The sequence below is a fragment of the Diuraphis noxia genome, unplaced genomic scaffold, assembly GCF_037042655.1.
Source record: "Diuraphis noxia isolate RWA-SAM2 unplaced genomic scaffold, SU_Dnox_SAM2 contig0001, whole genome shotgun sequence".
NCBI classification, from domain to species: Eukaryota; Metazoa; Arthropoda; class Insecta; order Hemiptera; family Aphididae; genus Diuraphis; species Diuraphis noxia.
In genome coordinates, this window is record NW_028301711.1 from 24,702,708 (window position 1) to 24,727,654 (window position 24,947).

At 33.1% G+C, this 24,947-nt stretch overlaps 2 protein-coding genes across 3 annotated transcripts; one reads left to right on the forward strand and one right to left on the reverse strand.

Moving 5' to 3' along the window:
* Positions 1–4,345: 4,345 nt before the first annotated feature.
* On the forward strand, positions 4,346–9,616 carry LOC107164278 (uncharacterized). Its single transcript, XM_015512034.2, has one exon. The coding sequence runs from the start codon at positions 4,346–4,348 to the stop codon at positions 9,614–9,616; it is 5,271 nt and encodes a 1,756-aa protein (XP_015367520.2).
* A 9,134-nt stretch (positions 9,617–18,750) lies between these two features.
* LOC107164277 (lysosomal phospholipase A and acyltransferase-like) lies at positions 18,751–23,659 on the reverse strand. Of its 2 annotated transcripts, none has more exons than XM_015512033.2 (8): positions 23,428–23,659; positions 22,490–22,779; positions 20,150–20,292; positions 19,857–20,088; positions 19,569–19,796; positions 19,313–19,484; positions 19,135–19,254; positions 18,751–19,071 (listed from the first exon to the last, which is right to left on the reverse strand). In XM_015512033.2, exons 2-8 carry the CDS (start codon positions 22,569–22,571, stop codon positions 18,849–18,851), a joined length of 1,200 nt encoding a protein of 399 aa, XP_015367519.2. In that variant the 5' UTR covers positions 22,572–22,779; positions 23,428–23,659; the 3' UTR covers positions 18,751–18,848. The 2 variants fall into 2 exon arrangements, with proteins under 2 accessions (XP_015367519.2, XP_089073061.1); XM_089216935.1 differs by having other exon boundaries at positions 22,490–22,807.
* Positions 23,660–24,947: the final 1,288 nt, after the last annotated feature.

Below are 24,947 nucleotides of genomic sequence, written 5' to 3' on the forward strand. Positions count from 1 at the left end.
TATTTGCATTGATAATATAAACTTGTGATATTTCAACAAAAACCCTTCGTAAACTACGTATAAAAATGGCTAAGTAAAAAAAAAATATTAAATCTTTAATCACTATTATAAAGATGTAATATCATGAATAAATGCTAAGTGTATTGAATTGAAGTAAACTTATTTTGTTTTAATAATTTATTTACTTGACGATGAAATATATATAGAACAGTTTATAAATATAAATATTAATATTTTTATAATAAAAATTAGTTATATTTTAATAGTCTTTCTCCATTTAATTATTTTTTTCATCACACTTTGTTTCTTTTAAGAAATAATTCCTTGTCAATTAAATAAATTATTGAAACAAAATAAGTAAATTCAATATAGGTACTTAGAACTTATTCATGATATCACATCTTTAGAGCGATTAAAGATATAATATTTTTTGTTTACTCAGCCATTTTTACACGTAGTTTACGAAGGGTTTTTGTTGTGATAATATAGTAGGTACATAAATATTCCACTGCGTAGATTTACCGTATTACTCACGTACGCAATGGGTAGGCGTTACCATCACAACCCTGCACTGTTCAAATAACGATGGCAACCGTCGTGCAAAATGGAAATGTTATACAATACACTCCGGTTGCTTGGAAGGAGAAATATGGGCGGCCAGCACAAACGCGGACGGCCGGGCCGGCGGCATATTATACTATTGATTATACTAAACTATATACATTGTTGAGCTGTTGCAATAATTGAGTTTCGATTTAAAACACTTTTATGCAAATATTTTTGCATGTTGCTCAGGCTGTAATTCTCCGATCAAAATTGAAATTTATAAAGTATCATCTACATAACGTAGGTACTAATCAACCTGTGTAAAATTTCAAATCAATCTTATAGGAGTAGCTTGAGTGGCTTACGGAGGGGGCTAGGCCCTCTAACTATTATTTTCACCGCTCTATCATAATTTATATACTCCCACCAACGTTAGATAGCTACATTTATAAATTTGAATTAAAAATATCGTTTTATTTTTTCGTTAACATTTGGGAATTTTTTTTCATTAGGTATTATTCAACTACCTATATAAGTATCATTTGTATGTGATGAGTGCTCGAGGTTCATAGATAATAGAGGTTGTCTCATAGTCTTGTAAACATTTTAGATTCTCCGCAGCGCCTATCGTGACCTTGACGTCACCCGTCGTACACATTTTGAGACGGGGCATTGATTAGGACGAGTTTTTGTATTTTGTACTCTATATTATTACAAAATTATTTCTATAAACAGGGGCGCATTTGGGAAATTTGCGCCGAGGGGCAACATATTTTCGCCCCCTACTCTCTTAAAAAAAAATAATTATATAGGTATACAAATTAATCAGAAATCATTCAAAATATTTTTTTTAGTTTCATTTTTTTATGTCATTTTCAATATATAGGATTTCCAATACATTTAATCTTTCCTCTTTTATATTTGAATGTAAATATGATTTTACTTCTTTTAAAGCTGAAAAAGACCGTTCAGTGTTTGGTAGGTACCTACCTAAAATTATAAATTTGAAACTACAAAATATACTATGTGTATTGTGTATAGTTATTATTATTGTTTAATAAATATATACAAAACTGCCGCCGGGCACTATCCCCCTCCTCCGTAAATGCGCCACTGACTATAAATGATGAATGTGTTATAAATTATAATATATACAAGTATTTTTATAGTACCTATAGAGTTTAAACACTAATTTTAATGAATAGTAGTTTTGCATTTATTATTATAGTTCGTCAACTTTCTCATTATTTTTACAAAACTGATTGTAAAATTCCTTTTTTATTATGAATAAAAGATATCATCATTTATATTTTCTGTGGGTGGATGAACCATTATAACCAAAAGTTATAGTTAATTATCGTATAGTTCCTAAATGAATTAAAAAATATAATTTTTATAACATTTTATGGTTACCTAAAATTTTTAAGATTACACCTAATACCATTCTTATGAATGATATTTTTGTTCATTATGAATTATAAAAAAAAATTTTACTACTAAAATATAGTTTAGGTAATTTAAAATTATATGTTTATTTTTTTGTAGATTGTAAAAAAGCTGAAATAAATTGAACTATATAAATAAGATATTTTATGGTATATTATAAAACTATTATACAAAAATATAAAATACATAATAATATTTTCACAATTAAGTCATCAGTCTTTTTAGTTTTTGGAGCTTGTAAAGTTAAGATTTTGCTTTCTTTTTTTTAATAATTTGCTGGAATGCTCATTTAAATATTTCATCTAGATGAGTACTCTTTGTTTAATATAAGTCTGCACAACAGGATTATATTTTTTTGCAATTTCCATCAGAGATAAAAAATTTTTGTTAGTTTCTTGACAACTCCTGGCCCTTTAGGAATTTGTTGCTTTGTAATTTTTCTATAAAGCTTTTCAACCCTAAACATTTTAATTTTGAATTCATTAGGTATTATTAAACCAGAGTTTCCATTAAAACAAACTAATTTAGCTGATAGTTAATTAATAAACTAATAAATTCAGTGTAAAACGTAAATCAACCATCAACGTACTATAACGTGTTATGGTAAACAAATAATTTTGTACGACGGCTGACGTCACAGTGCAATTTTCCCCACTTCCATTTTTAACAGAATTCCGGTATGAGGCAACCTTTATTATCTATAAACCTTGATGAGTACTGAATCTGTGTATGACGTATCACGACATCACGTTGTGTAGTTTCTACCATGACAAATAATAGAATCTTATTTGCCATGATTTTTACTACATACTACATAGGTAGTACTTACTACATATGAGTTGTCAATAAATTAAACACACAAATCTTCGCCTAGAAGAATAAATTCACGGTTTTATTTTGGTTACATTAATGTATGGTTTATGATAAGAACTTACAATTAACTATGGACAGACGCTAAACGCTACCACTTATAGCCTATATAGGCTTTTGTTAAAAACAGAATCATATTTTTACTATTGTATTATATTATAAATTGATCATTGTCCTTCGATCCCTTTAAGTACAACGGTTTGATTTAATACAAGGCTCATCGTAGGTTGTTCAGCCGCCGCCTTTTTTCTCGAACCGGTCCGCGTGAGCGCGCGACGGACGACGAATGTTCTAGAAATTTGCCCGTATCGCCTGTTGTCGCGCGTTCGTTATCACCATCAGGTTTTCGCTGGACATACGTGCGTACGCGACAACGAGCAGTCTGCCGCAAGTTGTTGTGGTTTCGTGGTTTATCGTGTTGCGCGTCTTACGACGTCGCTGAAACCCACAGCGTCAATACGAAATCACGTGTTCTGTTTGTGCACGGCGCGTTCGATTGAAGTGGCTTTCATCCGTCATCTGCCGCCGAACGCATTACACCGTCATACGTTGTGGTGGAACACGCACGCATACGACCCGCGGGTGCTCCATAGTCTAAGGAGACGCTGCCGATCGTGGGTGGTTTGCCAGTCTAATCGTGTGCGTCGTCGTGTGCGATTGTTGTGAGCTGTTCGTCGGGTGCGACTCGTTGCGGACGTTAATTGGAGGTGCACATACGCTGTCATCGACTCCGTCATTCTCCGCCGTTGTATTCGCCATCTTCGGCACCGCCACTCTCCGCCGGTTCATAGGCCGTCGTCGACACCGCGACCCCCTCGCTGCCATCACCGTCACTCGCTGCCTACGCGGACGTCGGCGGCGTTTATAAATACGACGAATATAGGTCAACGGCCGTTCCGTCAGCTGTCCACTACGCGTTCCGGTACGACACCTGGATACAGTGATAAGTCCTATCCATAATATTTCTCATATTATATTATTATACGTTGTATAGTTTGTATTTTGTATTACCCCTTATTATTACTTAATTATTATTAGCAGGAGACGTCCTCGCCATTATATTGTGTATTATTATTATTATTATTATTATTATTATTATCTGCAACGAACAATACATGTTGTCTAGAAACAATATTCATATATGATACTATTATTCCTTTTCTTTATTTATTAATATTGTAAGTGGTAACAACCGTTGTACGGTGCGAGTTGTCGGGTCAACTGTTCGCAAGAGCTCGATAGCGTAGACATTTTGGTAGCAGAGCGTGGTTCTGGACATTATTTCAGACATTAATTAGCGCCGTAGGTTATTTGTTCGTTCCTTGGGTTAAATATAGGTATTGGTGTAATTATTTGTATATTTAGGCCGGGTATTATTATTATTATAGCCGGTTTCGTATTTTCACGCGCGACGTTATATTTTATATAATATTTCAGTAGTTCTTTTGTATACCTTGCGACATATTTTTCTGTTGGTTACATCATGTCGCTCACCGCTGATAACAACGCTCGTGATATGCGTGCCAAGGAAAGGGCATCAATAAAACGTGATACGATCGTCGCAGAAATTCGGTCTATTTATCAATTAGCACAGAAGGCTGCGGAAGATGGTAATTTATATTCTCAATTAGTAATCGCCACTAATGATCTGGATTTGTTATGGGCGGACTTTGTTGCCGAAGATGATGCGTTCTTAAATTCATTATTGGATTTGGGTTTAAGTGGTCAATATTCCGGTGCACTTAAGGTGGAAGTTCGTGGGTTCATATCTTTTTCCAAATCTATATTACGGAATTATGAATCGCAACCAGGTTCCGTAGGAGCAGAGTCCGTGTTAAATCAGAGTATCAGGTCCGAACCAGCATCCCAGGGGTGTGGAAACGCAGATCAATCGCAACCTGAGCGTGTCGTCAATACGTCACATATAGATCCGACGGATTGTGGGAACTTACCAACCTCAGACTCTGCTTATGTACGTTTGCCTGAGATCCCTCTACCCGTGTTTGACGGAAATATTTATAAATGGCCGGCCTTTCGTGATCATTTTATCGATATGGTAGATAAGAAACCTCGCACCACTGATAGCGCCAAATTATATTATTTACGTGGTTGTTTGAAAGGGGACGCTGCCGATGCAGTACGCGGGATTCCCGTTTCTGCCAGCGCGTATAAGCTTACCTGGGCCACCTTGGAGTCACGGTATGATAAGCCTCGCATGTTGGCTAGCGCTGTTGTTGAAAAAATTCTAGCTGCACCCAGGTCATCCGAAGAATCGCTGGCAAGTCTCACGAAATTTATCACCACCTTTGACGAGGGCGTGTCGGTACTGAGGTCATTGAATATTCCCGACATGGGAGACTTTATATTGTTTTCAATCGCTTCCCGTTGCCTACCACTGTCTTGCCGAACGCTTTTTGAAACCAATTGTCATGAAGATTATCCCACAGTTTCATCCTTATTCACATTTCTAAAGGCTCGCGTGGCAGTATTAGAACGTGTTGGACACTCAGCATCTCTCGGACCAGCCACTAAGCACGTGCAAAAGAATGCTTCGCTCAGATCTCAAAAACCTGGTGACATATCATCCTTTGTGACCTCGGGGACTCCGCCGTCCGTATGTAAATGTTGTAGTGGTGCACATGCTGTTTCTGCGTGTTCAAGGTTTAAGGGTTGGCCTCTTCAGCAACGGGTCCAATGGGTCCGTGAACAGCGCATCTGTTTCTTGTGTTTGAGTGATAAGCACTGGTCGAACCGTTGCTCGTCCAAGGTAAAGTGTTCGAAATGTTCCCGTAAGCACCACGTTTTAATTCACGAAGATCAGCCGCCACCCCAAGGGAAGGATCCCGCGGGCTCGAAGAACGAATTCGACTTGACTGCGGCCACCTCAATGTGCGGTCTCTCCGAATCGCGTTCGATATTGCTCGGTACAGCATTAGTACATATCCGCGATTCCTCTGGTGTCCTACATACAGTTCGCGCGTTGATTGACTCTGCATCGCAGATCAGCGCTATTACTACGAGCTGTGTGGCGCGTCTTGGTCTCCGAAAAACCCCTTGGACGGCCCCTGTAACTGGATTATCTGGTGCGCCTGTTGCAAGCACTGAAGGGATCGTCAATTGTTCAGTCCAACCCCGATTCGCGGACGAGCCGATCATTTCTGTGAAGGCTTGGGTGTTCCCGACTATCACGTCTGACATGCCTCGTCAATCCCTACCGGAAATCGTGGCCCAGAAATTCACACATTTGGCTTTAGCCGATCCATCGTTCGCTACACCATCACCAATAGATTTACTGTTGGGTGCTGATATTTTTTCTTCTGCGTTGAACGGCAAGCGTGTTGAGGTGGGAAACGTTTATCCAGTGGCATTTGGCTCGATCTTCGGGTGGATTTTGATTGGACCAGTTCCCTCAAATGCCATGTCAGCCTTTCATGCCATTCCTGTCTCGTTGACAACTTCGATAGAATCCTTGATGGATCGTTTCTGGCATGTGGAAGAGCCGGATGCAGCTCCGGAAACATTTACTGTTGACGGTAAATGTGAGGCCATTTTTCGAAACGAGTGCTCTCGTGATCCCGAAGGCCGTTTCACGGTTCCATTACCATTCCGTGAAAAGGTGACCTCCGACGCATTTCATGGGTCTCGTGCTATAGCTCTGAAGCGTTTCGAGAATTTAGAGCGCAAGCTCCACGCCGATCCTCGACTCCGCGACATGTATGTACAATTTATGTCCGAGTACATCAGCCTAGGCCATATGACTGTTGCGGCTGCTCCCGGACGTTATTTCATCCCACACCATGCCGTATACCGATCATCGGTCCCTAGTTCGAAAATTCGCGTCGTTTTTGACGCTTCGGCAGCATCGTCCACTGGCACTTCCTTGAATAATTGTCTGCTTACAGGTCCCAAGTTGCAGCAAGATGTAGTTGATATTCTATTATTGTTCCGTTTGTCTCGTTATGCATTTACCACTGACGTGTGCAAGATGTACCGACAGATCCTGGTCAATCCCGAGTACAGACCATTCCAGCATATTTTTTGGCGGGACTCGCCATTCGCTGAACTCAAAGAATACGAGCTGAACACCGTCACCTACGGTGTCAATTGTGCTCCGTATCTTGCTATGCGGGTTATCAAATCGGTCGCTGAACAGGATTGTAAAGATTGTCCGGCTGTGCAGTATGCACTGCTCAAACAGACCTATGTTGACGATATATGCACTGGTGCCGACTCGGAGAAAGAAGTTTTAGAATTGCAATCATCTATCATTTCCATAATGGCTGGTGCTGGTTTTGAATTAAAAAAATGGTCGAGCAATAACAGAGAGGTTTTGGATTGTGTTGCCCCAGAAGATCGTGCCACTGGATCGACATCATTCGACGGTAACGATGTATCCGGAGTAAAGGTCTTAGGGCTTCAGTGGGACCACCGTGAGGACAGTTTCAATTATGCATTCCAACTCGAATCAGTCGTTCAAACAAAACGCGGGATGCTCTCTCTGATCGCCCAGATTTTTGACCCACTTGGATTCCTTGCCCCGACGATATTTGCTGCGAAACACCTTATGCAAAGGGTATGGTCGTCCCACGTGTCATGGGATGAAACCTTGCCGGATGATCTGGCTGAGCTATGGCGGAATTTTGTGGCAGACCTGCACATCCTATCAGATTTAAAGGTACCCCGCTTCATAGGTACGCGCCTACGCAGTCGATGTATTCTATGCGGATTTTGTGATGCCTCGGAAAAGGGATACGCGGCAGTGGTTTACATCCGACTTGAGGACACCAATGATCAGAGATCAGTAGTATTGCTAGGTTCCAAGACTAAGTTGGCTCCCATGAAATCAGTGACTATTCCTCGACTGGAGTTATGTGCCGCTGTGTTGTTGTCAAAATGGCTACATCGTATCCAGCTCACGCTCAGTGTTCGTCTTAATATTACACACACATTTGCATGGTCTGATTCATCCATCGTTCTAAGCTGGTTGACGGCACCCCATCAGTCTTTCAAAATTTTTGTATCCAATAGAGTGCATAAAATTCAGTCGCTGTTGCCCACGTCTCGGTGGCTCCATATTGGATCGTCTGACAATCCAGCAGATTGCGCTTCTCGCGGACTCACTCCATCAGAACTACTTAATCACCAACTGTATTGGGAAGGACCACGATGTTTGCACTCTCCAATAGAAACCTGGTCTACTGACTTTCATGCAGTCCCCGTAGATCAACTACCCGAACTAAGGGTTACCCAAACAGTCCTCACCACAATTGAACCAGAGAGTGAATGGTTCAATAGATTTTCGTCCTATACTCAAATGATACGTGTTGTGGCTCGAGTAAAAAGATTCATATATTGTTGTCGTCACGGCCGACCATTAGTTCAAAATTCTTGGCTTTCTCGCAGCGATCTAGATGCCGCTATTGTTACAATTACGCGCTCGGCTCAGCAATTTGCATTCCCTGCTCTTCATCGAGAACTGTCGGTGAACTCGGAGGTGTCCAATAGTGTCCTTGCTCGCTTAAGACCATTTATAAATGAAAAGGGGCTAATTTGCGTAGGAGGTCGCCTACGTTACTCAGATTTGCCAGAAGCACAGAAATTCCCAATGTTGTTGCCGAAGTCGTCGCACCTGTCCATGTTGATAGTTCGCCATTGGCACCAAGTCACGTTCCATAGTGGGCCCCGCGTGTTAACAAGTATCATTGCCAGAGAATTTTGGATCTTGTCATTGCGTTCCCTTATTCGGTCAGTTATCAGTAAATGTACAAGATGTGTCCGTATAGCAGCAGTTCATCCTCAGCCAGTGATGGCTGATCTCCCTCGATCACGAGTGTCCGAGTGTCGTCCGTTTTCCCGGGTTGGCATTGACTTTGCAGGCCCACTTAAGATGACAGAAAACCGCCTGCGCAAGTCCCGGGAATACAAGGTCTACATCGCCGTCTTTGTGTGTTTCGTCGTCAAAGCGGTTCATCTAGAAGTGGTATCAGACCTGTCAACCAAGGCGTTTTTAGCGGCTTTAGATCGATTCGTCGCACGACGTGGCATTCCCACCGACATATACACAGATTGCGGAACCAATTTCGTTGGCGCTGCTCGCCAACTTAATGACTTGATCAATGATGTTGCTAATCGTGATCACATCTCCGCCTCTGTTCGAACTACATGGCATTTCAACCCACCTAGTGCGCCGCACTTCGGGGGATTATGGGAGGCTGCTGTGCGTTCAACGAAATCCTTGATGGTGAAAGTGATGGGGGAGCACACCTTCACTCTAGAAGAGTTTACCACAATAATCTGTCGGATTGAAGCTATTTTAAATTCCCGGCCGTTGACACCGACTTCTACCGATCCTTCAGATTTAGATTGCTTGACTCCGGGTCATTTTTTGATTGGGCAACCCCTGTTGACAATTCCCACGAGTGAAGACAACGGGTCCATATGTCGACTATCTATTGCTAATCGCTGGAAACTCTTACACCAGTGTGTTCAGGCCTTTTGGAAACGGTGGCGAGACGAATACCTGCAGACGCTGCAATGCCGTCATCGATGGTCTTCGGACGCACCCTCTTTCGCATTAGGCGACATGGTGGTCATTAAAGATGCCAATTCTCCACCACTGACGTGGCGCCTTGGGCGTGTCATCGAACTCATGCCAGGCTTGGATGGTGTAGTTCGAGTGGTCCGCGTCAGCACACAACAGGGATCCATGGTTCGCCCTGTCGTAAAGTTAGTTTTGTTACCAGCCACTCAGTGACCGTTGTTGCGGTTGCACTTGACTTGAGGGGATCAAATCGATCATTTAAACCGTTCCGCTCAGAGCTCTTGCGGGGGGGCCGGACTCCTCGTATCAAAATTTAAAAAAAAAAAAATGTATCCTTTGAGGGCATGTAACCACATTTCATGTTGTTGTATTGTTAATTTTACTGTATTATATTTTTATTGTCATTTTGAATTATGTAAAATAATAGGTACTTATCATCAGTGGCGTCGGAGGATAATGTGAAGCGGAGCTTCCCATGGGGGAGCATGTTCAGCCGCCGCCTTTTTTCTCGAACCGGTCCGCGTGAGCGCGCGACGGACGACGAATGTTCTAGAAATTTGCCCGTATCGCCTGTTGTCGCGCGTTCGTTATCACCATCAGGTTTTCGCTGGACATACGTGCGTACGCGACAACGAGCAGTCTGCCGCAAGTTGTTGTGGTTTCGTGGTTTATCGTGTTGCGCGTCTTACGACGTCGCTGAAACCCACAGCGTCAATACGAAATCACGTGTTCTGTTTGTGCACGGCGCGTTCGATTGAAGTGGCTTTCATCCGTCATCTGCCGCCGAACGCATTACACCGTCATACGTTGTGGTGGAACACGCACGCATACGACCCGCGGGTGCTCCATAGTCTAAGGAGACGCTGCCGATCGTGGGTGGTTTGCCAGTCTAATCGTGTGCGTCGTCGTGTGCGATTGTTGTGAGCTGTTCGTCGGGTGCGACTCGTTGCGGACGTTAATTGGAGGTGCACATACGCTGTCATCGACTCCGTCATTCTCCGCCGTTGTATTCGCCATCTTCGGCACCGCCACTCTCCGCCGGTTCATAGGCCGTCGTCGACACCGCGACCCCCTCGCTGCCATCACCGTCACTCGCTGCCTACGCGGACGTCGGCGGCGTTTATAAATACGACGAATATAGGTCAACGGCCGTTCCGTCAGCTGTCCACTACGCGTTCCGGTACGACACCTGGATACAGTGATAAGTCCTATCCATAATATTTCTCATATTATATTATTATACGTTGTATAGTTTGTATTTTGTATTACCCCTTATTATTACTTAATTATTATTAGCAGGAGACGTCCTCGCCATTATATTGTGTATTATTATTATTATTATTATTATTATTATTATCTGCAACGAACAATACATGTTGTCTAGAAACAATATTCATATATGATACTATTATTCCTTTTCTTTATTTATTAATATTGTAAGTGGTAACAACCGTTGTACGGTGCGAGTTGTCGGGTCAACTGTTCGCAAGAGCTCGATAGCGTAGACATAGGTTGTTTTAATGGCAGTAAAAAAATATTTAATAAAATACCTAGGAAAGGCTTAATTTTATAAGTTTCAAATTTTTAAATTCAATTTTTAAAAAATTCATCATATAATTCAAACTTAACAAACCTATTTTACAGTGACTTTTCACATGCCCCCTCCCAAATAAATCTTCGGAGATATTATAACACCATATTAGATGTATCAAAAATTCAAAATACATTGGACAATCGATGACGCATTGAATCCAATTTGCCATGTTATAACGGTTCGTTTCTAGTTCACCGACACTTGGTTTTTGACCAAAAAACTAATTTTTATTAGTTTTTGAAAATATCCCAAATCACCGACAACCATAATAATATTTGCTCTCAGCATAACGGCTTGTACAACTATAAGGTACTTTCTATCGTTAAACGCTTATCACGCGAAAATTGACATCGATTAATATAATATATATTATATAGGTATATATATTTATATTTATATATATTTTATAAATAACCAGAAAAGTCCACTGCCAAACGATTAAAATAAAAATAATGATTTTTATTTGAAGCAATATTTGAATACTTCAATGCTTGATCTTCAGCACAATAAGGTATTATAACATAAAATAATATATAACATATTTCATATACAACAAACGTCAAACATATACATATTTAAGATTCTGAATAGAGTGATGAATGTGTATTGATTTTATCATGATGTGTGTGTGTTTTTTTTTTTTGTGTCCGTCATCCTCATCACGTTTTGGGGCAGTAAAAGTGCTTAGATATTTGACTTCAGTACCTCATTAGATCAGAAAGTGAATCTAGTTGGTACTTTGGGGGGGTCAAAATTCTTAATACTTTTCTAAATAATCGAGAAAAACCAACTAAAAATTAAGGAAAAAAAAGCGGGTAAGTCGTGGATGTCGCTCTGCTGTACAGTAGGTTACTGTAATGGATGGGATTAAATTTGAATGCAATGATAGGTATCATTGTATACGAAAAACGATTCTTAACGGAGATGATGTGTCAGTCTATGATATATTATATTTAAATATTGTCATATATTCTATTTTGAAACAAATATTTTATTTTTCAATTAAGACACATTTTGCATAAGGCATGGTTAATCAATTAGTGTAGTAATCATGTATACATAATATATAATGCACCAAGCATCTTCAATTTTACATCGGAAACCACTCCCAAAGTTTGAAATTTAAGCATTATTTCGACTGGTTATACTGTACACAGACACAAAAACAAAAAAAAAACACACATCATTGTAAAATCAATACATTCATCACTTCGTTCAGAATCTTAAAGGGAAATTTCAAACTTTGGGAGTGGTTTCCGATGTAAAATTGAAGATGCTTGGTGCATTATAGAGGTCAAAAGTAAACATTTTCCAACAGTTTTCAAAAAAATCGAGAAAAACCAAAAAAAAAAAATGATAGAAAAACGGGAATTTTTACGCAAAATCAGTTTTCGACCAAATCGAATTTTTTATATGGTTGTAATTCAAAAACTAATCACTGTAAATACTTGAAATATTCACCAAATATTTATGTTAGTGTTATCTATATACAGTTTTATTTTCAAAATTTTTTGACTTTTTGAATTATTTATAGACCATTGGAATTTTTGATTTTTATGAGAATTATTTTTAAAGTAAGTGTCGGTAAAAATGATGGATGACCAAAAAAACTTGAAAATTTAATACAAGGTTCCTTATGAGTTTTTATTGCAGCTAAAAAAAATTAAAAATCGTAAGTCACAATTTTTTTTTATAAGCATTTATAGTTTACGAAATCTGTCGAAAATGCGAAAATTTGCAAGTAATTTTGAAGTTGAAAAATCATAAAATTTTTTGCGTTTATAACTATGGATTAAAAATACAACTCTAAGTTTTCCATAAATTTTCCTTCAAGTAGCTATAGAGAGAACTCGAAGCGTCATTATAGGAAAAATTTGAGGTGCGTTTGAATTTTAAATTTTTACGAAGTAGCGTTACGATAACGATTTATCCTGAAAAGATTTTAAATATTTGTTATTATTCAAAAAGTATAAGTCGTAGATACTTGAAAATTTTATCAGTTATTTAGATTAGCATTTTCTTTACATGATTTAATTTTAAAAATATTTTGACTTTTTTTGAGATATTTATATACGACTTTAATTTTTAATTTGTCTGAAAACATTTTTTTGAAGTGTCTATAAAATTTTTTTGGCCCAATCAAAATACTTGAAAATTTAATACAAAGTTTCTCATAAGTTATTCTTAAAATAAATAAAAAATTATAAGAATACATGGGCACAATTTTTTTTTATTAGCATTTGAAGTTCAAATTTTGACAAAATACATAAAAATTACGGCAATGTTCAAATTATCTTAGATCGAAATTCATAAAAGTTTTTCTTTTTATACCTAAGATTTGAAAATTTTATACAAGGCTCCTAAAATATTTTTACAATAGCATTTGAAAAATAAAAGAAATATATAGTCACATATTTTTTTTATAAGCATTTACAGTTCAAATTTTGACTAAATACATAAAAATTACGGCAATGTTCAAATCATCTTAAATCGAAATTCATAAAAGTTTTTCTTTTTAATTCTAAGATTTGAGAATTTAATACAAGGCTCATAATAGATTTTTACAATAACAGTTGAAAAATAAAAGAAATATAGAGCCACATTTTTTTTTTTTTTACATGCATTCAAAGTTTAATTTTGACAACATACGTAAAAATCACGAAAATACGTAAATTATTTTATCCTAGAAATTTATAAAAAATTTTCTTTTTAAATCTAAGATTTGAAAATTTAATACAAGATTCCTTACAAATTTGTCAATCTTCATCATAAAAAAAATGTCCACCGAAAATTCAAATCAAATTTTTATTAGCATTTGCATTTCAAATATTGATAGAAATTCGTCAAAACCATGAATATTTGCAAATTATTTTGTAGTTCAAAATTCATAATATTGTTTGTATTTTTATCTAAGGTTATAAAATTTAACACCAAGTTTTCCATAAGTTTTGCATCAAATAGCTATAGAGAATATTTGAAGCGTCATCAGAGGAAAAATGTTTTGAGCGTTTGAGTTTTAAATTTTTATGAAAACGCGTAATGATAACGATTTATCCTCAAACGAGTCAAACGAATTTAAATATTGTTTGTTATACTTCAAAAACTATAAGTCGTAGATACTTGAAAATTTCACCAGATATTTAGATCGGAAATTGAAAAATTTTAAATTTGTTCAATAATTGTAGGTTCCACAGATTATAACACATATACATATATTAGACGAGATGATTATATTGTGATTACGAAATGTTTTCATGGATATTAGAGAAGAATTTGTTTGAAAATTTAATACAAAGTTCGTCATAAGTTATTCTTATAGTGATTAAAAAATTGTAAGAATACATAGGCACAATTTTTTTTTAATAAGCGTTTATAGTTCAAATTTTTACGATATCTGTCAAAAATGCGAAAATTTGCAAGTAATTTTGAAGCTGAAAAATCATAAATTTTTTTGTGTTTATAACTAAGGATTAAAAATATAACACTAAGTTTTCCATAAATTTTCCTTCAAATAACTATAGAGAAATCTCGAAGCGTCATTATAGGAAAAATTTGAGGTGCGTTAGAAAATTTTATCAGTTATTTAGATTGGCATTTTCTTTACATGATTTAATTTTCAAAATATTTTGAATTTTTTCGAGATATTTATAGACAACTGAAATTTTCAATTTTTCTGAAAATTTTATTTCGATGTGTCGATAAAATTTGTTTGGCCCTATCAAAATACTTGAAAATTTAATACAAAGTTCCTGATAAGTTATTTTTATAGTGATTAAAAAATTATAAAAATGCATTGGCACAAATTTTTTTTATTAGCATTTGAAGTCCAATTATTGACAAAAATTTGCCAAAACCATGAATATTTTTTTTTTTGTGTTTGTCATTACGTTTTGTGGCAGTAAAAATGCTTCGAATTTTAACTTCAGTACCTTGTTAAAGCAAAAAGTGAATCTAGTTGATACTTACGGATCAAAAGTAAAATTCTTAATATTTTTCTAAATAATCGGGATAAACAAACTAATAATTAACGGAAAAACAGGAAATATTACGTACAATCAGTTTCGACAAAATCGATTTTGATTTGTGATGTAACTTTAAAACGAATGACCATTGATACATGAAAATTTCACTGAATGTTTATATAAGTACCTATATTCTATCCACCACTAAATTTTTAAAAATTTTGACTTAAGTTTAACTATTCATAGGTATATGCAATTATCAATCATTATTAGTTATTTTTAAAATTAAAATCGATAAAAATTTATTTTTTAGGTAGAAAATCTTGAAAATTTAATACAAGGCTCTTAACATATTATTACAATAGCAGTAGAAAAATAAAAGAAATTCGTAGTTACAATTTTTTTTTTTATAAGCATTCAAAGTTTGAATTTTGACAAAATAAGTAAAAATCACAAAAATTCACAAATTATTTTAAGCTAGAAATTCATAAAAAATTTTCTTTTTTAAACTAAGATTTAAAAATTTAATATAAGATTCCTAACAAGTTTTTCAATCTTTATCACAAAAAAAATGTCCACCGGAAATGCAAATTAAATTTTTATAAGCATTTGAAGTCCAATTATTGACAAAAATTCGTCAAAACCATGAATATTTTTTTTTTGTGTTTGTCATTACGTTATGGGGCAGTAAAAATGCTTCGACTTTTAACTTCAGTACCTTGTTAACTCAGAAAGCGAATCTAGTTGATACTTTGGGGGATCAAAAGTAAATAATTCTTAATATTTTTCTAAATAATCGGGATAAACAAACTAAAAATTAACGGAAAAACGGGAAATTTTACGCACAGTGTTCGACAAAATTGATTTTGGTTTTTATGCAACTTTTAAAAAAATGACCATACATACATGAAATTATCACCGAACGTATATTTAAGTATATTCTATCCACCATGCAATTTTCAAAAATTGTCTACTTAAGTTGAACTATTCTTAGGTATATGCAATTTTCAATCATTATTAGTTTTTTTTTTAATTAAAATCGATAAAAATTTATTTTTTTGGTAGAAAATCTTGAAAATTTAATACAAGGCTCTTAACATATTATTACAATAGCAGTAGAAAAATAAAAGAAATTCATAATTACAATTTTTTTTTATAAGCAATCAAAGTTTGAATTTTGACAAAATACGTAAAAATCACAAAAATTCACAAATTATTTTAAGCTAGAAATTCATAAAAAATTTTCTTTTTTAAACTAAGATTTAAAAATTTAATATAAGATTCCTAACAAGTTTTTCAATCTTTATCACAAAAAAAATGTCCACCGGAAATGCAAATTAAATTTTTATAAGCATTTGAATTTCAAATATTGACAAAAATTCGTCAAAACCATGAATATTTGCGAATTTTTTTGTAGTTCAAAATTCATAATATTGTTTGTATTTTTATCTAAGGTTATAAAATTCAACAATAAGTTTTCCATAAGTTTTGCTTCAAATAGCTATAGAGAAAATTTGAAGTGTCAATATAGGAAAAATGTTTTGAGCGTTTGAGTTTTAATACGTAAAATTAACTGCAATTTTCAAATTACCTTAGATAGAAATTCATAAAAGTTTTTCTTTTTAGATCAAAGATTTGAAAATTAAATGCAAGGCTCCTAACACATTGTAACAATAGCAGTTGAAAAATAAAAGAAATATGTATGCATAATTTTTGTTTTAAAGCATTCAAAGTTTGAATTTTGACAACATACGTAAAAATCACGAAAATTCGCAAATTATTTTAAACTAGAAATTCATAAAAGAATTTTGTTTTTAATTCTAAGATTTGAGAATTTAATAGAATGCTCATAATATATTTTTACAATAGCAGTTGAAAAATAAAAGAAATGCATAGTCACATTTTTTTTTTTACAAGCATTTAAAGTTCAAATTTTGACTAAATACGCAAAACTTACGGCATTGTTCAAATTATCTTAGATAGAAATTCACAACAGTTTTTCTTTTTAATTCTAAGATTTGAAAAATTATTACAAGGCTACTAATCTTTTTTTTCAATAGCAGTTGCAAAATAATAGAAATACAAAGTCACAATTTTTTTTTACAAGCATTTAAATTTTAGTTTTGACAACATACGTAAAAATCACGAAAATTCGCAAATTATTTTAAGCTAGAAATTCATAAAAAATTTTCTTTTTAAATCTAAGATTTGAAAATTTTTAATCAATAATATACCCTAGACAGATAAACCATCTCCGTTCATAATCGTTTTTCGTATACAATGATACCTATCATTGCATTCAAATTTAACCTACCCTAGTCAGAGGTCCACCCCACCCCCTAATGTATAGCAGAGCGATACCCACTTACCCGCTTTTTTTTATTCTATATAATATGTCAATAAAATGTTATTTATTAAGTTATAAAACTTGATAATTTAATACAAGGTACCCCATAAGTTTGTGTTATAATAGCAGTTGGAAAATATTAAAAGACATAGGCACGTTTATTTTTGTTTTACAACCATTTAAAGTTTAAGTTTTAACAAAATGTATTTAATAGAAAGTTTACAAATTCTTTAGTTGTTAAATATTTACAAAACGTTATATTGCTGTAATGTAAAAATATTGATTGCAGTTACTTAAATTTGTAGAGTATACTTTATATTATAATATAAATAGTTAATGTTGTTACTTGTTAATTACTTATATTAAATTAATATTATTAATACTTAATAATAAATTGTATATGTATACCTACTATGAATGACTGATTGAGTTAGGAACATAATGAATCTGGTTTGATTAATTAGGAGTTTATTTTATAGGTACCTACACTTATCTTTTTTTAATAATAATATAATTAATATACTATAACATATCCTAGACTAACAAACCGTCTACACTCAGAATCGTTTTTCGTATACATTGATATAATATAATTGAGGTATTTATATTATTCTGCTATTAACTGAGAATTTTAAATTTGTGTTGAATGTTGTTGGTGCATTAAACAATTTGTTAGATAAATAAAACTTTTATGAATAAAAAAATGAATAATTTTATTTTTAGTTTATTATTAACTACGTTTTTTATAATTTGTTATACCTATGCAAACAACATAAAATCAAATTGCTATAACTCGGTCATTCTTTAACTTGGGAAAGAAATGCAACCACTAAAATCCATTAAAAATACCAAAAAAAAAAATTTGTTGTCAAAAAAGAATCATGTTATTAAAAAAAAAAAGTTATTCCGCTCATGCTCAAAATTAACTGTCAAAAAAATAGTCTAATGATTTTAAAATGTGTATAATAATGTTTATTAGTTAGCAAAGAAAGCAGAATTGAAATACATGAACCTTGTACATATTTATTGAGTGGTTCCATTTATCATGATCACACTTTATATTATATAGCCAAAATATATGTATAAATATTATATTTCCGCATGCCACCTTGGGAACACATTTCATAAATTTGCCATCCCTGATAAAGATTAATAAAGTAATAAACTTTGTAAAATATTAAATTATTGTATTTTACATGTTAAAAACATTACTTTTTTAGATTGTTCAATGGCGATTAACAATGCATAATTAATTTATAATTATTGGGTGATTTTAGGATTTTAATTAATTTAATTTAATTTACTCGCAGTATAATGATCACTGAACAACAAAAATATTATTTGTTTTAAAGTATTTTAAGGTCTTCGGTAAATAATAAGATACTGCAATTAAAAGTATAAGGAAGATTTGAGTACCAATTTGTACTTGATAAAATAAAATGAGTTATTATTACTGATTTCCTAAGATATCTATTTAAATGAACACATCAACTTTTAATAAATTATCATACACATATTAATAACAACTAAAGTTTAAAATAACTAAAGTTTTTCCATGAGTTGTGCAATGTAATCCATTACTCGTTCATCCCTCAAGATAGTCATGTGGTCAGCATTTGGAAATACTTGATGGAAAACTTTTTGCTTTTGCATACTTGACCAATAGTTACAGCCTTCAAGGCTTCTGGAATTAACTGTGCCATCGCCATTACCATACTGTAACTTAGGATACTTAAGCGGGAATTTTCCTGGTCCAAATATCATTCTAAAATATGACAAATATATATTTAAAAATACATAAGATTTGACAAAAACAACTTAAACAAACTTTTCAACTGTTGGAATCGTATCGCCGTGCAAACAATGGACTTCTACACCAGGTGGTCCAAAATCCATATACTGTTTAACGTCTAAGTACATATCATAACCAGTCATGTAGTCTAAGCCTCTGTAATTATGAAAAATATTTAGAAGAAATTATTTTCAAACTGAATGAAATAACTTACTCAAAAAATGATTTATAGTCTGCCACTGTAAAATTTTTTGAATCAGTTTCTACTAAAACTTCATCAGACTTCCAAAAATATGGAGATGGTAAAAGCCATGCTAAGCTAGGAGATGTAATTTGTTCAGCTTTCAGAACATTACCACTAAGCACATAAACTCCTAGGTCATCACCTGTAATATAAATGACATATTTACCATAGATATAAAATGTTAATGTACAATTTTCTTATTCTCTATTTATTTCTTTCAGCATACCTACAGCAAAAACTTTCAACGCTTTAACAGCTCCACCCCAAGCACCAGCCAATGAAACCATTGCTCTGACATATTGATCTTTCCACTTCTGTGTTTGAGATCGCAAAAATTTCAACGTCATACATCCTCCCATGCTGTGTACAATGAACACAACTGGTGTATTATTATTTTGTTGGTATGTTTCTTCAGTAAGTGTCTTAAGTTTTACAAAAAACTCTGTGTTTTCATCTATGAATAATGGAGATTATATTAATGTGTTAGGAAATATTTTTTATTTTTTATTCTTACTAGGAGCTTTTCTAAAATCATAAGGTGCTCCCCGAATAGAAACATCTCGTTCAAGACCAGTACCAACTAATGTATCACCAACACTCTTAAAGTAGGCGCCAAATGTAGATAAACTAGGGTCAATATATTCAACAGCAGAAGAATTTCCCCATCCAGGTACTCTTATGTCTACACCTGGAGGACTGTGAGTAGTATGTGTAACATTGTCATATATCAGTCTCATATTGTCTATCTAATCATTAAACCAAGTTTATGAGTTATTAAATTAACTAAACCTATTACTATTTACTTACCAAACAGTCTATTACATATGGCACTAACAATTCGAGGTTCAACCAAATGTTAGAATAATCATTTGTTTTTTTATCACATAAATAATGAACAACACTGGGTTTGTTCAATTTGGCATCTATACGACTACCGCCATCACCAGGAACTAAATATAAAACAATAAACAATTTTTTATTATAATGCATTTATTGGTTGTATTCCTACATCAATTATTGTTGTCCTTAGGATCATTTAGTGATGCGTACAAAGCTATTTAGCATCAAATATACTTTTGGAATAGTTTGTTTTTTATATTGTATGTATAGCAGAAAGATTTTGATCTTTAGTTAGGAAAGTTCAATAGATATTTTAAATACGTAGGTATTGATAGTTGATACACCTATAAAAAATATGACCTTAAGGAGTATAATTTTGTTTATTTTATTAGAAGTAATTATTACACATACTCATTGGTGTGAGAACCAAAAAGACATAAATAGTAATGTAATACAGATATGTAAATAGTTAGTTATTCTCAAGTCCTAAGAATAATTTTAATTACAACTAAGAAAGTGTTATAGATTAATGTGTTTAAGTAATATTCAATAATATTCCAGAAGTAAAATACGTCAATCTAAAATATTAAATGTAACATGTTATAATCTTTAAAAAAATTATATGTATTTATATATATGTTGATCAATAGTGTATTTAAAAATTATTACACTGATATGAAGAAGTATTAAAAGAGTTTTAACTTACTTTATGATCAATATTTATTATTATCATTAGTATCTTACATTTATTTATTCTAAAAAAAATATTAGTAGTACATTATTTATGTGTTGAAATATTAATTTATCAAATAGGTACATTAGGTATTTAAAATTTATTAAATCACTAACTTCTTTTTATAGAATAATATATCAAATACAAGTAAATTGAGAGAAATTTTTTATATTCAATTACATTTGATTTTAGTCATAGTATAAGGCAGGGATGGCAAATTATTTGAACACTATGTGCTTTTTTTTTTTAATATCATGAAAAATATTAAACATCATACCTAGGTATAATATGAAAAAAATTTAACGTAATTTTATTTTATAATCAATGTATTAACTTAGAAAAGATTAGTTTAAATACCTACATAATATAATAACATAACTTTATAAATAAATTATTTTTTTTTTAAACAGGTACTTGTGGCAACATGACTGAGAGAACATAAAGTCCGCTGCCAAAATATATATATATATATGTCGTAACCACTTTGTGAAATCAATCTTTTCATGTATGCGGCCGACTATAAACTCAAACTAATGCCACGGTTTTTATTTCATCTTATATACCTAGTGCAGTATGCCTGAAAATACAAGGTGATGCGCATGCGCGAACTAGGTCAAAAACAAGAAACGTGTTGAGCATACGTCTTATTCCTTATAGTATGATTTTAATTATTTAATATTTAAAATGCATCAACTAGAAAATATGTGCTTACCTATGGTTTGGATTGAAAAATTATTTTTTTAAATCTTATTGAACCTATAACTTTTTCAATAAATTGTGATATACCTATCTTAGCAACAAATAAAAATTAATTGATAGTATCGTGTAAATAAAATGGAATTAGTATTAAACACATTAATCATATTAAATTATTTACCAATATGAAAAGTGATATAATAATGTACTTAACCTTCATATTAAGCGTAATCTTAAATGATTTGCCTAATCAAATTCAAATTATATTTAAAGCTAATACCAAATAATTAGTTATTTTATTGTTGTAAATATTTAAATTTTATTATGTTTGGTTAATATGTTTCAAATAATAATGCATCCAATAATAAATATTGTCTATTATAATTTTAATAACATACAATTACAATAGTTAGCTTATTAACCGAACAATTTTATAATTAATTTAGCTATCGTTATTTTTTTAAGTGGATAAAGTAATGTGATTAGGCCATGAACATAGTTTAATATTTAATAATTAATAACTAAGAGGTGTTAGTTAGTGAAGAAAATGACCTTCAAATCATAATATACCTTTTTCAATAATAACATTTGAAAATCCATAAAATAGTTTTTTTATAAGGTGTTTCAAAAAAAATCATTACATAAGTTACTTAATAGGTGCAGCCAGGTAAGAACACATAACACCAAACGAGGCGGTATGAGGATTGATGACTACTAAGGCGTAGAATAAAAGTTAAACTGATAATTGTAAGATGTAACAAGAACTAATAAATAATAAATAATAATAACCATAAACGAAGCATTACGCACATCCGTAGGACATATGATAACATAGAGCCAACGACTCAGTCAATGATGGCGCACAGGCCAAGACTCACCTAGGACGACTGGATATCTGACGGATGCGGACGTCGCGGTCAACAGCCACACGACGATGGCCAAGCCGTTGATGGGCCACATTGTTCAAGTTAACGTCTGCGGACGTCAGCGCCCTGCAGGATCGTTCAAACGCGTCTTGGCTGGCTGTACACCACCTTAGCGATCGCACGCATGCATGTCAATCCCTGGTCACATGCTACAACTGCAACGTGCATTCAAGAATTTCGACCGACCTAGTTGCAGCAGCCGCTGGCCGACTGCTGTTGTCGTTGCAGGTTGCAGCAGCTCACTATCACCACAGATTACAGAACCTATCACTAATTATAAATTACAATAAACAAATAATTATTATCTTCTTATCGCGTGCGCATGCGGCACAGAACCATAGATCCGATTATAAAAAAATAATAATCCTAAATCACTGACGAGTGTCCACGAATTTAATAAATTAAACATACGACGTACAAGCTACAAGGTTATTAATTAGAGATTTAGAGCCGTGTAATATTAGTGGATAGGTACCTATTTTAATATCGTAACGAGAACGGCTCTAATCGCGTTCGACTAAATTATCACCAAATTATATTATGCATAGGTTATATAATATAAACCTCTAATATAACTCATATTATGATTTATTAATCGAAAGTCGAAACGCTCGATAGTTTGAAATGTATAATATCCGTTTAATAATATTAATAGTGTTAGGAATTATCGTGACGTACAATATCGATAACGGTTATAACTATTTGATAAATCATCCCGCCATCAAAACTATATTATAATATTAATGTATCTAAAATAATAATCTATCGATTGTTCAACATTTTGTTCGGATTAATGTTTTATACAAACAAAAATATAAATTATTATCAATTTATCAAAAAAATATAAACTATAAAAAAAAAAATTTAATTTAAAAAAAAATCGTACCAACCTGTTGTTTAAATGTTAAATTAATTTTAATGTAGACAATTTCAACAATCATCATTAATGCATGCAAAAGCGAGTGAGGGTGATGTCTCTTGACTCTTTATCGTCGTAATCGTTTGATAATATTGTTGATAGTTAACCATAAAGAGTAAATAAATAAGATATTATATTATAGTAATATCACAGAACAATTAATATACGAGAATCCTTATTATACATATTTATTAAACGCTGTGATCGATTGTTATCCGCGCATGACGGCGGCTAACAAAAGCATTGTAATAGGTATGCCACAAGGTCACAAGGACTTAACGCTTGAATGCCATAAGTCGCAAGTTCACTACACACAAAGGCTACTTGGTCGGATGGCGTGAGGGAGGGGATAAGGTTTGGTGATGATCACGCCACATTATTATTATTATTAATTTCTACGACATCGTTATTTCGGCCTAAGCAAGACAAACATAGTTTAAAGTTTAAAGGATTGTCTTATTGGATAGTACTAATGGCGGAAATGGAACAATTTAATTTGCGGTTGCGACATAATAGGTATTATTATTTATCACTACCTAGTACCTATATTACATGATTGTTCGCTAAAACTATGTATTTTGTCAGTATTTCAGTGTCGAGTACTATCAACTACTATCATTATTAAGTATAATATATTAAACTTATAATGTAGTAGGTATTACAGCAGTGTTGGGTAAATAACTTTTTAAAAGTTATAAAATCGTGTTACTTGTTACACTAAATATTTTTAATTAAATTTACATTCATAATTTGTCTCACGTTACTTCACTTTTTCGTTCAGAAAATATGGCGTTATAAATAGGACCTTTTTTAAATGAATCACAAAAACAATAATTCATAACGGCATGGTGATTATTATTTATTTTTGTCATAATTATTTTAGTAACGTAGAAAATATGTTACTCCATAGAAATAACTTTAAAAAAAGCGGGTAAGTCGTGGATGTCACTCTGCTGTACAGCTAGTAGCCTACTGTAATGGATGGGATTAAATTTGAATGCAATGATAGGTATCATTGTATACGAAAAACGATTCTGAACGGAGATGATTTGTCGGTCTAGGATACCTATATTATATTTAAATATTGTCATATATTCTATTTTGAAACAAATATTTGATTTTTCAATTAAGACGCATTTTGCATAAGGCATGGTTAATCAATTAGTGTAGTTATCATGTAGTTATCATGATTCATAATACCTTACAATTTATATTATCATAATCATGGATATACATATACCTGGTTTGAGGATAAATCGTTATCATTACCTGATTTCATAAAAATTTAAAACTCAAACGCTCAAAACATTTTTCCTATACTGACACTTTTCTCTATAGCTATTTGAAGCAAAACTTATGGAAAACTTAGTGTTGATTTTATAACCTTTGATAAAAATACAAACAATATTATGAATTTTGAACTACAAAATAGTTCGCAAATATTCATGGTTTTGACGAATTTTTGTCAATATTTGAAATTCAAATGCTTAT

Bases quoted from the DNA above. Each gene is read 5' to 3' on its own strand.
- LOC107164277 (XM_015512033.2), bottom strand. From the start codon at position 22,571: ATGTGGCCCATCAACGGCTTGGCCATCGTCGTGTGGCTGTTGACCGCG. The intron at 19,485-19,568 runs GTATGCTGAAAG...TTTATATTACAG, and splicing joins GTTGAAAGTTTTTGCTGTAG to GTGATGACCTAGGAGTTTAT. The intron at 19,072-19,134 runs GTTTGTTTAAGT...GTCATATTTTAG, and splicing joins ACGATTCCAACAGTTGAAAA to AATGATATTTGGACCAGGAA.
- LOC107164278 (XM_015512034.2), top strand. From the start codon at position 4,346: ATGTCGCTCACCGCTGATAACAACGCTCGTGATATGCGTGCCAAGGAA.